General features: G+C 39.7%; 1 protein-coding gene across 12 annotated transcripts in view; it reads left to right on the top strand.

Moving 5' to 3' along the window:
* The window catches only part of MAST2 (microtubule associated serine/threonine kinase 2), a 201,268-nt gene that overhangs the window by 30,795 nt on the left and 155,786 nt on the right, over positions 1 to 14,687 (top strand). For 11 of the 12 annotated variants that reach the window (XM_061344957.1, XM_061344962.1, XM_061344956.1 and 8 more), the window contains one exon: positions 20 to 162. In XM_061344957.1, coding sequence (XP_061200941.1) covers positions 20 to 162 — 143 coding nt within the window. Of the gene's footprint in view, positions 1 to 19; positions 163 to 14,687 lie in introns of those variants that run through there. The other variant, XM_061344964.1, reaches the window with a different exon arrangement.

Below are 14,687 nucleotides of genomic sequence, written 5' to 3'. Positions count from 1 at the left end.
TTTGGTTTTGTTTTTAAAGGAAAACAGCTACTTCCTTTATCAAATAGCGTCCACAGTGGAGTGGGGCAGACGATGTGGCAGCCACCTGGAGATACCTCAAACCTGGTCCGCATGAGAAACCAGTCTTTAGGACAGTCTGCTCCTTCACTTACTGCTGGCTTGGTGAGTGCGTCTGGGGATGTTCATGATGATTTTGTGCTATAAATAAAAAGTGGTGTGATCCTGTGCTTTGGTTTTTACCTTGTGTTCTGTGCTCCTGCTCAGTGAATGCAGCATTTTGTTCTTGTGGGCCCGAAAAAGGGTAGAGGGTGAATTAGGAGGACAATGTATTTGTCCTGCCTTTGACGAAAAGCAGGGAAAAAAATGTGTGTGTGAAGAACAACTTGGTTTTGGGGGACACTCCTCAGTGCTACTTAAGCTGCCTGATACTCGAAAGAAAAATACCACTGGAAGCCTGGGCACATGTGAGCACAGGAACTTGACCATTTAAAATACATTTAATTGGGAAAACCAGCTTTCTGAGTAGCTAGCTCTGCCTGTTTCCCTAGAGGACAGCTGAGGGATGAAGCTGAAAGAGATAATTGTCCAAGGAATTGAAATGCTGTGTGGTTTTTATCAAAAAGATTTTGGTGAAGTAAATGTATGAAGAGAGTATTCTATATCGGGGGGTGTGTGTGTGTGTATGTGTGTGTGTAAACTCAGGGCTGTAGTCAAGACTGATTTGCCTATCCAAAGGACCACGTAAATGTTCTTTATCTCATCTAAGTATCTAAAATCACTGAAGTGCAAGCAGGAAATGTAAGAGTAGGAAAAGACAGTTACTTATAAGCAGTAATATATGCAACAGAAATTGTTGCTAAACACTAGGCTGAAAGCAGAGCTAGAAGCTTTTTATTTTTTGTTGAACTTTCATAGCATTACCTGTGTAACAAGTTTTACTCTAATAAAAAGGTGTTGGTATGTGCTGCTTTATAGAGTGTGTAAATTTATATTGCATTGTCAGACTGTTTAGGACCAATGAGCCCTTAAGGAAAAGGGTGTGCCTTGGATTTAGCCCTTAGATTGTTAGCCCTTACAATTTTTTGGGGGGGATCCTAGACAGTTTGGCACCACCAGGCTATGTAAAGAAACTTAAATCTTCGAAGTTCAAAAGGCCGTGCATTTGTGTTACCATTAATTTTGATTTCACAATGAAGTATTTCTAGTCCTAACGTTTTCAGACACGCTACTGTATTTAAATTCTTCTGATATAATTGTTTTGTGTCTTAGCTTGGTGCCTGTTTAGTGTTTGACTTAAATTTCTGTTCTTAGCAACAGTTACAATTTGATTATATCAGTGGAAAAGGGAAATGCGTGAACTTAGCATCTGAGTATCAGATGATGTAGATCATAGAATGGTTTGGGTTGGAAGGGACCTTAAAGATCATCTGCTTCCAACCTCCCTGCCACACCTTCCATTTGACCAGTTTGCTCCAAGCCCTCTCCAACCTGGCCTTGAACTCTGCCAGGGATGGGGCAGCCACAGCTTCTCTGGGCACCCTGTGCCAGCGCCTCAATACTCTCATAGTGAAGAATTTCTTCCTAATATCTAGTCTAAATCTACTCTCTGTCACTTTAAAGTAATTCCCCCTTGTCTTGTCACTGCATGCTGTTGTACAAAGTCACTCTGTAGGTTTCCTGTAGAACCCTTTAAGTACAGGAGGGCTGCTCTACAGTCTCCTGGAGCCTTCTCTTCTCCACCTTGAACAAGCCCAGCTCTCTCAGCCTGTCTCCAGAGCAGAGGTGCTCCAGCCCTCGAAACATCTTTGTTGCCTCCTCTGGACCTGCTCCAACAGTTCCACATCCTTCTTTTGTTGGGGGTCCCAGAGCTGAACTCAGTACTCCAGGTGGGGTCTCATAAGAGCAGATTAGAGGGGGAGCATCCCCTCCCTCAACCTGCTGGTTGCGCTCCTTGTGATGCAGCCAGGACATGGTTGAGTTCTGGGCTGGACGCACACAATGCCAGCTCCTGTTGAGCTTTGTGTCAACCACTGACCACTAATCTGATGGGGATTAAGAAAGGTAGTAAGTTAGAACACAGGCAGTCGAATGCATTGAAGCTTCATGACTTAAGTTAATGAAAAATAACTGTGCTTTACATTAGAGCATTAATTCTCAGATATTTATTTTGGAATACTAGCTCGTTACTCAGCAGCGAGCTGAAGCTCTGTTTCCGTGCTCCAATTCTGTACTAATATGATGCATTTTCAGTTTGTCATGGCAGTATTTGTGCTGTCTTATCAAATGTCCTGATACGAAATGCAATGCCAAGAGCTTACTTTAAAAGAATGATTTTAAATTCTCTGTTTTCTAATTAAAGCAGAGGAATGCAGCTGCGAATCCAGTATTTCTTCCTCTGTGATGGTGTTCAGTACTGAAGTAGATGTTCCCTTTCCTATCTCTATAAACTTTATGGTGGGGGCTGTATGTTAATTACATTTTCTGTTAATTAAGCCTAGAAATTAAGAATATTTATAGAAGTGGCTTCTGAGGCAGGGACTAAAGAGCTGGTCACAAGATGAACACCTAATTAAATGCAGTGAGTCCTGGGATCTTGGAGCTGGTTACATGTTTGCAGCTGTTTTAATATGCTTGTGGTATTGAAATACGTTTCACAAATTAGAATACCAAAAGGTCTCTTGCCAGTATAATTAATCTCCTTTGCAGAATAGCTCTATTAAGAGATGAGTAGGGTCAGTAATGCAGAGTGTCATTTTAATATGCCAGCCTTGATTGCTAGTGCATTTAATTCCTTTATTATTTGTTATAATACAATAGATGGATAGCTAGAGAGAAGTGGGAATGCAGCATGGGAAAGCCAGAATACTCAGAGCTGTTTCTGCTCCCTCTTTTTGGCACTTTAGGTATCAGTGGATTTTCCTTTGGTAAATTGCTTTGCTGGCATTCAATAATGTTGGGCTTTTTTTTTTCCACTTCCTAACCACTATTAATCCTAAAAGATTGTTTGCTGTGCTTAAATTGCATTCTTTTCAACTTTGAAAGTATTTGCAAAGCAAAAAGATAACGATAGCAAATCTATAGAAATTAGTTTGAAGCTTTTGAAGCAAGACTGAAAGCTGGGCTAGTTACCAGCAACAACTCAAGAACTAGAAATACGTCAAATTCTAACATGCTAAACTACAAAAGCACATTTCATTGTTATACAGAATCTTTCAGTTTGTACATGTGTGATAGTCTGGATTAATGTGTCTGCATAGGAGTTGCCACTAGATCCTTGACTTGAGAAAGGAGCCAGACAGACTGAATGGTGAATGCTGTCATTGTGGAATGATAGATGTTGATCTGATCTGTGTGCCTTCTAAATACGTGTGAGGATTTCAGAGGATGACCTTCCGTTGATCACGCACTCTTTAAGATGGATGGTTCTGATCCTGGTAGATTGAATTCTGGTGGGGAGCATCCTGTTTAAGACTTGTAAATCCCTAGGATAGCCAAGGAAGTAATTGGAGGAAAAAGACATAAAGCTTCATTGTGGATATCTCAGTGTTGTTTTCTTCTCTCAAGACCCAAATACAGTAAAAACTGGGGGTTCAGGAAGTGTGTATTAAGTGTATGTATAAGGAGCAGAAGGATAATAATATGGAAAATCTCTTACGACTTTTGGGGTTTATTTTACCTGAAATCTGGACTGGCAAGCAACCTGCCATACGAAAGAGTTACAACTGTCAAAGTGCTTAAAAACGAAAAAGCCTCAGGTTTTGAAAGATAATCTGGAGGATAGAAAGGCTCAAATGCAGAGTTGAAATTACAAACGAGCTGAAGAACTTCCTGCGTTGAATAACACTGCGCCAGGAACACTGCCCATTCAGCCTGATTTATTCTGATTGTTTAATTCCCTAAAGCCATGTGGATTAGCCAATACTGGGTGGAATAGGAGGAACAGTTGTCCTCCTGATGGTGGGTCCTAGGCTCTGCAAAGGAGTGTGTGTTGGAAACTGAGACAGACTTCAAACTGGGGCATGGTTATCGTTGATGTTCAAGTTTGGGGCATGCCTTTTTAGATGTAGGAGAGAATATTTACTGCTTATTTTGTAAGGATTTAATATTTTGCTTTTCAAATTTCATTTTAGATATACTAAGAATATACAATTGATTCAATTGTATTTACCCTATTACAGGAAGTTTATGTATGATTTCCCCTGTGCAGGATGCTCTTCATTACAAAAGGATGCACTGCAAATCTGCATCATTCCTGACTACCAGGAAGAGTGGCTAATGGGCTACAGATTTAGGTTTGTGGGCAAGACAACGTAGGCAGTTCCCTTTACAGTTGGACTTCGCTTTCACGTGAATTTATATAATTTTTCACATGAATTTCTATAATTTTTGTTCATCGGATTCCAGGTTTTTCCATGATTTGGTTTCAGTCCCGCCACCGAGGCCACTGCGGTCTTGTGCTGCCATCTGCTGGCGGCCGGTGGCAGAGTCAAGTGATCCCAAGAGCCGAGTCACTTCGTGTAAAACGCGTATAGAGATCCTGGTGATCCGTTAGTGATTTTCCAGTACAGGCACGGCATTTCTGGGATGATGTTCCACAGTAACCACTCGCTAATAGCCTGGCCTTTTTTAGCTGGGAGTATGAATTAGCTTCATCTTGTAATGCTATACATGGTTTTGCAATATTGTTCTGGTAAGAGGGATGATGGTTGTTATAGTTATGAAGAAAATGAAATATGTGTATTAAAATTCGAGGCTAATTATACAGATCATTTCTCTCTGCAATTTTTAGGTCAGAAGCTGTATTGCCTAACTGCGTTTTGATCTGTGGCCTGCTAGGTGGTGCTGGTGTACTGGAGGATTTAGTATACTGAGCTGCAGTTTTCAACACAAAAATCATAGGATGGTTTGGGTTGGAAGGAACCTTAAAGCTTAAGGTTCCTTAAAGGAATCTTAAAGTTCCAACCCCCTGCCATGGGCAGGGACACCTTTTATTAAACCACGCTGCTCCAAGCCCCATCCAGCTTGGTCTTGAACACTTCAGGGAATGGGGCAGCCACAACAATTACACAGTTGCTACAGGACCAACCTAAAGGAAGAGCCTGAGATATTTACCTGCAGACTGTAGCTAAAGGAGACCTTAACTCTCTGTCAGTTCAGTACAGAAAGCAATAATTCAGAAGGCCTGATGAACTGCAGTGGAGCTACAAGTTCAAGCTTTTTTGCACTCTGCTTCAGAAACCCTTCTAGTTATAGAAGAAAATTCTATCTCTGGGTCTTCTTCTTAGGTCCTTGTGCTTCAATGGATTGAATGTTTATTATTTAAGACCTCAGCTTTATGCAAGCATCTGGGTGGTGGTTGCTAATCTCACCGAGATGAGATCTTGGGAGGAATAAAGTGTTCAGTGACCAGCAGCTATCTGACTAGCAAATTAAATACTAGTTTACACAGCACAGTAGCTGGACTTCCACTGACCTCTCCACCTTCTTCTGCTCCATATGTATGGCAGTGAGGTGAGCACAGAGAACTGAGACTTTGACCTCCTCACAAAAGAATTAGGTGTAAGCTCTGTCTTTTTCTTGAAACATACAATATTATTTGGGGGACAAATCACTAATGCCAGTTGTGCATAGGGCTACTTTGTGCTGATTGACTGGGTACTTCCTACAGAAGCAGACATATGAATCTGATGAGAGAACTTCATTTACATTTGTGTCTTCTGAAACACGCAGCTATTTTGTCATAGATAACCTTACTTTTAGTCTGCAGTTTAGGTGGTAACATGTTGACTATTTAGATGTTGCTGAATACAGCTGGAAGTGTTCATTAAAGTTATAGCTGATGAAGGCCATAAATCATTTGGGGGAGTAGGGAATGTTCAACACTTGACTGTATAGGAGGGATTTCGTATTTTTATATTGTTAGAAAAGCAGAAGATAGCAGGAACTGTGGGTGTATGTGATCTTATTACTGTATGAAGGTGTGGAAATTCCATTTTAAAGTAGCAGTTGTAATTGTGATAACCTGGGATGGCAAGGAAGTGGATTTCCAAATTAAAACCATGTGAAGTCTAATTTTATGCGTGCTAATTAAAGAATTGCATTTCCTTACGCTTCAGAGTCTATGGGTGAATCTTTAAAGGTTTGGGTACGTTACCAGTTTTGGGAGATGTGGCTGTAAAGAAGATATATAGAAGATAAGTGAAGTTCTTGAGCTAAAGCAGTGTCCAGTCTTGTGTTTGTTTGAAGGGACTGGGTTTGAGGGAAGGGGTAAGAGCAAGCTCTGGACAGACAGTTGAACGTGTTGGCATGAAATGAATGATAAAGCTTGAAAGTAAGAACAAGGAATTTGGATCTGGTAATGCAGAACAGTGAAGAATAAGGCCTTTGCAGAGTAAACAATATTGTAAGCAAACTGCAGAAGAGCTTCCTTGAATGTATTTAAGCATTATGAGCATTGGGCAGTGTTCAGAGTGGTTGCACAGACTTACCTTTATCACAGCTTTAAGTTATCTCTGATATGAAAACTAAAATGCATGTGCTATATAATTCTGTGTGTTTTTGTGATAGATTCAGGCACTTCCTTTGGAGTGGCATGCTAACCTTATAGTCCTGATAGGTTTTTCACTAATAAACTCCATTTGGCATAATTCATGTGTGTCTGTGTAAAGAACAGCAAATATTTGTGATAAATTCTGTACTAAAGTTATATTTAATATATAGTGCATATTACTTAAACAGTGTCAGCATCTTGCTCTGAGAAAACTTCTGCATATTAAACACAGTCAGCATCTCCTTACTTCACTTAAGTGAATTCCGTTTTGGAGTGGACTCATTGGCTCAAAGGAGATTTTCATACTTGAAAGAAAATTTGAATACCCTTCTGTGTAACCTGGGGCTTGTCACTGTAGGAAATATGAATTCATAAAACTTGCCTTGTGATAATTGTTAGGCACTAGACTGTCAGTTTGAATGATTGCAGTTCTCATTATCTTCAGATGCTGCGTGTTATTTTTTTTGTCTATGAATATGTTGAATTGATTTTTGGCACATGCAGTCAGTTCTGTTCCTGACAGCAGCACTGTTGTAGGTGTAAAGTGAGAAACTGCTGTAGTGTGCATGGAAAATGAGCTTTTCCGCTTGGGGAGCTGTGGAGAATTTAAGATAAAATATAAAGAATTATTCAGAGTGTCTTGATCAGAGAGTGTCACTGAGTGAGGCTTTGTTCCATACGAGTGTTGTTCTTGGGTTCTTACTGACCTCCGTATAAAACCATGCTGATGTAGACAATAAAAATTCTGTTTTTTCATTAAAATAGTCAAAAATTGGCTGGCTTATTTTGGTGATTTTCAGCAGGTATTTCCATAGAAAGGCACTGTGAGATGTCTGCATTTAGTATTTTAATATGGCTGCCTTCTGTGTCTGTAACACTTCTGGGAACTGTTTCCTAGGATGTGAAAAAGAAGGATCAGTCTTTAAACATTAAATAGTTTGTTTGCCTAAGTTCCAAACTACTTTGTCCCGGAAATGCAAACTGTTTTGAGCTTTGGGACATGTATAAAAATCCCTTTGACTAAACAAAAGCTTTGGGCATGCTGTAGGAATCAGTAGCATAATCCTCCATGTTTGGCTGCCAGTTTTTGTTTGGTATGTTTCCCTGTTCTGTATCATTTTGGACTGTTGAAGCTATGCAACATGCCTTTCCAACCATCTAAACAGCTTCAGCTTCAGAGGCACGGTGACGGCTTATTTTACCACTTGGAGGAAAAGAAGAATACAGTGGTTTGTGTGCTTCACCTCTGAACAGCTGCAGCTCAGAATCTTCCCTAAGAGTTAGTCTAGAGGTTTTATTACGTTGAGATTACTATGGAGGGGGAGAGGTGAAATCTTTTGGCAAAGGTAAGTGTAGCCTTGTAAGTGAAACACTGTATTAAAGGCTGAGACTTATGCAACAATCCTGATATCTGAACTTTGATGAACTGAGATACAGAGAGGATAACTAATTTACTCATCAGTAGAACTGGGAGTAAAGCACAGCTCTCAGGCTTGCTGTAAAGCTCAGTTTATGAACACTGGCAAATGTTTGAAGCTCAAATGGACAGTGTTATGAAATAAATTCTTGCAGTTCTTGTATGTAATGTGCCTGTATCAGTCTCTTGTTTCTGATTGTGTTAAAGGTAGTTAGATTTTAAAGTCAGTTGTTCAAAAGCCAGGGAATGAATACCTTGATCTCTTACCTGGCTTTGCTGTGTTATTATTGCTGACCCGAGCATTTTTGCAGGAGTTGTGAGTTTTAAACTCTTCCCCTGGTGGGAACTGCAGAGTCCTTGTGCTGTAAGAACACGAGGTATGGAGTCAGAAAAACCATTACGCTTGCAAGCTTGATTTAGAGTCGATATCTGTAGTTCTTCCCTCTGTGAACAGACTAGGATAAATAATGGCCAGGCTGTTTTTTTGATGCATTATTATAGGAATGGGTGAGGAGAAATCTTGTACTGTGGCATTTTGGATTGATCGGACTTTTCTTTGCTGGAAGCAGCTGTGGGCAACTACGTGTGCATAGTGCAGACTCTGCTGAGAAAGGTGCCTTATGTGTTCAAACCAAACCAGCTTACCTAAGCTGTTTTATCAGCAAATAGTATGGAACAACTGACTGAGGTGCTTCTTGTTTTTGTTATTTAATGCAAATTAAATATCCTCTGTACATCACAAATTAAATGCTGTCATACTGAGACAATAGAGTGAGTATGCACAGATGTGTAACTTTTGAATCTAAAGTTACTGGCAAGGGGGAAATGTTTATAATAGAGGATTCAAAGATGTGCAGGGTTTCAGATCTGTCAAAAGGATGTGAAATGTAATTAACCTAAAATAACCTTTAAAATACTTTCTGAGCCTGACAAATTAAATGAGCTGTTGAGATAACTTAATGAGAGAGTTTAATTTTATACCTTAAATAAGACCCTATTAAAATCCTCACGATTTTGCTTTGTGATGGAATCCACTGAGACTTTACGTTTTCACAGTGACCTCATGGTTCAGTAGCATTGTTGATATATTCGGTGAATATTTGAGAGATAAGGTCTAGGTTAATGGCAGCATTTGTTCCTTAAGTGCTTGAAGCCACAAAGCTCTAATTGAAGATATGAATGTTCAAACTTCATTATTTTAATGTGGTCACACGGTATAGTGACAGAAAAAGTAGTTATATGATGAAATCTGGTGGCAGGGTTCATTATTTGCCCATGAAAAATAATCATGTGAAACTAGGATTTAAAATTCTCAGCCTTTCAGTTTCAATAACAAGTAAAACTTAAGGTCCAGCATGGTGTCTGTATTTGTCTTCAGTCAAAATTAGGAAGAAGGATTGCATACCTTTTGATACAGAGAATACTGCGTTGATTTGTTTATACAAATAAAGTTACAGTGCATACACTGATTTTTTTTTACACAAAGTCTTCTAGTTACTTTGTTACAGATTCATTTCAAGTAGTTAAGTCTGTGGAGGTACTTCTGGCAATTTTACAGCTCCAATTTCCTAAATATTGGTAATTGAACTAATTTAATGGATGAGCTGTTGCCAAGGAAAATACCTAGTGTGTTTATCGCAGTGTCAGGTATCCAAGGGTTGAAGACAAAGGTCAAAATGTTCATTGCTGCTTCCATTTCATCAGTGATGCTAACCTTGGTTGCTGCTTTGCAGCTCTGCATACTGTGCTGCCTCTAGTGTGAGCTTTAATGATCCCTCCGGCCTGTTCTAATGTTCCTAAGCTCTCTCCTTCCTCCTCTGTTTTCCCAGAGCTATCTTTTTCTCTGTGGCTTCTTCTACCACCACAGAACAGGACCTCCGTCCCCCCATATATGAGTTACTGTTTGATAATAGCCGAAAAAGCGGTGAATTCAGACTGCTTTGTGCACAAATATACTTCTGCTGTGACCTCCTTATTCCTTCTCCACTGTAGGTACTTTGGGCTGTGGACTACTGGTCTGGGAATCAGTAGTGTGAAAACTAGTTCTGTCTTCTATTTCAGTTTTACTGTTGCTGAAAATTTGCATGGCTCAGTTACAGCACAGTTATTAGTTTTGGTACCACCTTTATTTCTGCAGTATCTCCTTGCTAAGTGGACGGTGTTCTGAATCTTTTTGATCCACAAGGCCTTTGACTCTGCTCAAATGACAGTATGCAATGTAAAATTAAGTTTGTGGGTATTATTTAATCTATTGATAACTATTTTTAGGGAAGTTTTAGGTAAGTTTTGCCTTAAAATAAATCTATCAGATAATTTCTTTCAAAATAAAGGAAAATGTAGGGTGTTACGAACTTAAACACATGTTTTTCTTATCAAAGAAATCTTATTAGAGCGAAACAGGCTAATGAAGTACTCAGAAGTTTGGCAAGAGGAACTGATGAGGATTTTGAAAGAAGAGAGGAACAATTTTTAATACTGCATGCATGCGTAACTATCTGAATTGAGAGGAGAAGTGCCATGTCAACAGTGTCACATTATATTGCTCAGGCATCAGCATCAATCCTGATTAAATAGGCAGCTGTGTAAAGTGGTATATTTGACAATGGCATCTGTTTATTTTCTATAGGATTATGTGCCTGCTGACATGTTTATTTTCTTGACATGATTTGAATACTGTGTTTAAAATGTTGCTGGCTGAGAAATATTTGAATTATACCAGACATAGGGAAGAAAATCATTCCTTCTATAGCTGATATGAACATGCATGAATATCTGGTAATATCTCCAAACCAACCAGCTGATTTATGTACCAACTTAATTCCAAGAGAGTGCTCTAATAAGTTCAATGGAATGCCTATATATATATGCTAAAAATTATTTTAAAATCAATTGTATATAGATTAAATTTAAAGAGATAATTGCAGCAAATCTTTGTATAAATGAGTGGTGTTGAAAACCTTGAGGGACCTTGTTCCTTATGGATTATTGTCTGTGGTATCAGCTTCCCTGAGAAACTGTCAAGAATGGATTAAAACCTATGGGTTTTTAGCCATTAAACTTGCCTCTGCAGTGATGTGAGAGGTATCTCTTACCATTCTCATTGCTGGATTCCTCTATTTTTCCATAAGCAAAAGGTAAACTGATGCTCTTCCCCCTGGCTTGCTATAAATTGCAATAATTCCGAGAGAAAGGTATTGTGGTACCTACTTCTTTAATGAAGTACCTCAGTGGTACATCCCTCCCATCTGCTATTTGATTTTTCTTTTGTCCTATTATTAACAAGACTTTTATCATCAAATTTTGCCTGCCTTGTATGAAATATCTCCATTTGAGGATAGTCATGGACAACCATTAGTAATTCTTAGCTGCATTTTAACTTGCCCATCAGGAAACTTCTCTAGGAGTTTGGGGCTCAGAAACAGGTCATCACGATTTCACATTCTGGAGCAAGCAGTGAAAGATTGGTTAAACTCCATTTAGTGTTAGGTAAAATGGATAAAGTTGACTTAACTGCATTATACCTAAGCTTCATAATTGAGCTTATGCTTTCTGTTACAAGCTTTTGTCCTGTGTTGAATCCCTCAGTTCAGTAGTGGAAAGTGTATAATAGTGTCCACTGCCCACAAGTATAATTACTACATTTTCTACTAAATGTTTTACAGATAATCACTTTAATCCCATAAAATGCTCAAGCTCTGACATGGCTATGCTGAAGGCTGTCTCATTGAATGTGGTTCTGCGTCCCAGTATTGTGTTCTTAAAATGTATGGGAAAGGTTTAAAGAGGTTGGAGTTGTGGCTGGGCAGTGCTGCACGGTTGAAGACCCTCTCCCCACTCCCATTTGAAACAGACAATCCGTCAGTGAGCAGCACAGGCCACCAAAGTGTTGAAAGTTGGATCTAATTAAGCAGTAGTAATGTGGGGTCCATATTACCCACTGTATGACAGGGGTTGGTGATGGTGACTGCCGTGTGGTGAGGAAGATGGTGCACTGCAGAATGAAATGTTAGTGGAAGACTTAGTGTGGCATGTGTCCACATCTGGGACATGATGAGAGTAGGCTTTCCGTGTTCAGTGACTGTTTCATAGACCCAAGCTCTAGCAAAAAGCCCATGGGAGGGCAAGTAATATTGCTTTTATCCTTAGCAGTTCTCAGTTCTGGTTTAAAATGTACATCAAAAAGCCACCCTAAAGGCTGAAACTAGGATATATGTATGCTGAGCTAAAAATAATTAAAACCCCACTAAAGTTGCTTTCAATTTCAAAAAGATGAAGTGATTTACAAAGAGGAAGCTTGTCGAAAAGCGAGGAACATCAGCTAAGAGACCTGAATCTTTCGTGTCTCAATGGAACTGACTTAAGGATGTCTTCTGCAAAGCAGACAAATGGAGTGTTCCCCCCTCCTACTCCTGAATAAGAATAAAGAATGGTTTTAAGGAAAGCTGAGTGGTTAAAAACAGAATAAAAGAGGTTGTTAATTCAGTGAGTAAAAGGAGGTAATGTCACAGCTTTAAAATTATTCAAAGATGAAGCATGTGACCGACTGTTTGTGCTGTGCAGCAAATTGCTTAAAATAGTTTGAGTAGTTGAGGATTGGAAATGGGCAAATGTGGCACCAATATTTTAAAAAAGGGATCCAAAAGAGATCTGTGGAGTTACAGATTTGCAGATGTTCCCTCCATGCTATAGTTGCCTGAATCCTAATTCCTGTGGGTGTGATTTACCATTCGGTTGTGTTAACACAGTATTTGAATAGAGCAGCCTTACCAAATCATTCATATAACCCTGACAGTGCTGTTACAGTATGTTTGTCATCAGTGGTTTTATATTTGCTTCCAGGTCATCAGTTAAAATCACGGAAGGTTTGGATTGGAAAGGGCCTTAAAGCCCATCCAGTTCCACCTCCCTGCCATGGGCAGGAACACCTTCCGCTAGACCAAGTTGCTCCAAGCCCCATCCAACCTGGCCTTGAACACTGCCAGGGGTGGAGCAGCCACAGATTCTCTGAGCACCCTGTGCCAGCGCCTCATCACCTCTGTAGTAAAGAACTTCTTCCTCATACCTAATGTTATATGCATCACTTTCCTATTGACATGGAATGGTCAAATTCAGTGGCAATTCTTCTGACAGCTACTTTTAAAAATTCAGTTGATTGGCAGGTTCATAACCCAGAAGATTTTGCTGTTTCTTAGAGATATATTTTCTAAAAATACATTTTGCAGCCAAGTTAAGAGCTCTGAACCATGTGAAGTCCGATGCCTTCATGTTTACTTTTTCAGCAGAGGCAGTAATTTGGACACCCTGATCCTCACCTCCTCCACCCAAAAGCACTGCTCAGAAATTGCAGTGATTTACTTGCAACCTTATTTTTTCATGAAAATCTCAGCAACCGATGTTACTTCACTTTCTCTGTGGGAAAGCTGACACAGGATTAAAATAATTATTTTGCCTAGGATTGATACCATCCTAGCTGCTCCTGGATAATAAACTTCCTGGATAATCTGCTCACTCCTTGACTCTTGTTTGCCTGGGCTTTTTTTGACTTTTCCTCTGCTTCCTGTTGCAAAAGAAGCTTTGAAGGCGGTACTGAGAAGGAAAGGGGGCTGCTAGTGTGGGGAAGTCAAGGAGCACAGGACAAAAGGGCTACAGTAAACTGATAACACTGATGTCTGGTAACTTTGAGGTACATTTAGAATTGTGCTGCTGTTGTGTTTGTGTTTTGTCCATTGCAGCTCACAGTTCTCATTCAGTTGCTTTCTACTTCGGTGACTTCAAAAGGAAACCTTAGGAGACAGGAGTTGCTTCACCTTCTTTACCTATTCTGGAAAGAGCTTCTCCTTCCCTTGAATTCCACCTTGACTGAACAGATTTGTGTTGGGCTATGAGATCATTCTGTCAATATAAGCTTGTTTATGCCACAGCTTTCCAGTTTCAGAAGTCTCCTTTCAATATTGAAACATCCACCTTATGCATCAGCAGTTTATTTTTCAGCATGAACTGTGAATTGCTGCTGGTGGTTGCTAGTATTTATTTCTTCTATGAAGATCTAATGTTTTGGTAGAATTGAATTCTCTATTTTCTCATGTTGTTTCCTGCATTAATGAGTTTCTCTCTGGGTCCTGTCAGACTCAGTAGGATACCAGTCTTCTGAGAAGCGTCTTTTGTTGATGCGTTTAGAAAAGGCTGTATTTCTTTCATGGAATGAATCTTCTCTAGGGATGCTGCCAAGACTCAGAAGACCAAGAAATCTTACGGCTTTGTATTTGAGTGTAATCAAACTGGCATTCATCATCATTTTGTCTTTTTAGAGCTGGAATAGGCTTGTAGATTAATATGTATTTTTGGCATTGATGTTAACCAGAATTGAAAGTAATGGTGTAAATGACCATGATTGCCAGAAACGTTGAGCAGTTGTAGGGAATCAAAGTTCCTGCAATTGTTTCTTCTTTCCTGGTAACTTCCAAGCCAATGGCCAATTTCATCCCAGCTCGAAAAGAAGAAATGTCAAAAATAATTGTTACTGCCATTTCATAGGAATTGGAGCCCAGTAGGAGGCACCCCCTCACATTCTCTCCAAGAGAGACAGTTCACTGTTCATTGTGGCTTGGCAGCTCTGGTGACACTCAAGTATGACAGCTCTCCATTAGCTGGGGCAGATGCTGTCCCCGGTTGGGTGGAGGTAACACATGAGAGCCAGGGTTATGTCTGTGAGGACTGTGG

The sequence above is a fragment of the Neopsephotus bourkii genome, unplaced genomic scaffold (genome assembly GCF_033783945.1).
Source record: "Neopsephotus bourkii isolate Nb327-2 ecotype Australia unplaced genomic scaffold, CSIRO-AGI_Nbou_v1 NB_234, whole genome shotgun sequence".
In the NCBI taxonomy this organism is placed as follows: domain Eukaryota; kingdom Metazoa; phylum Chordata; class Aves; order Psittaciformes; family Psittacidae; genus Neopsephotus; species Neopsephotus bourkii.
The sequence above is the reverse complement of the archived record's forward strand: the minus strand, read 5'-3'. Positions and strand labels throughout refer to the sequence as shown.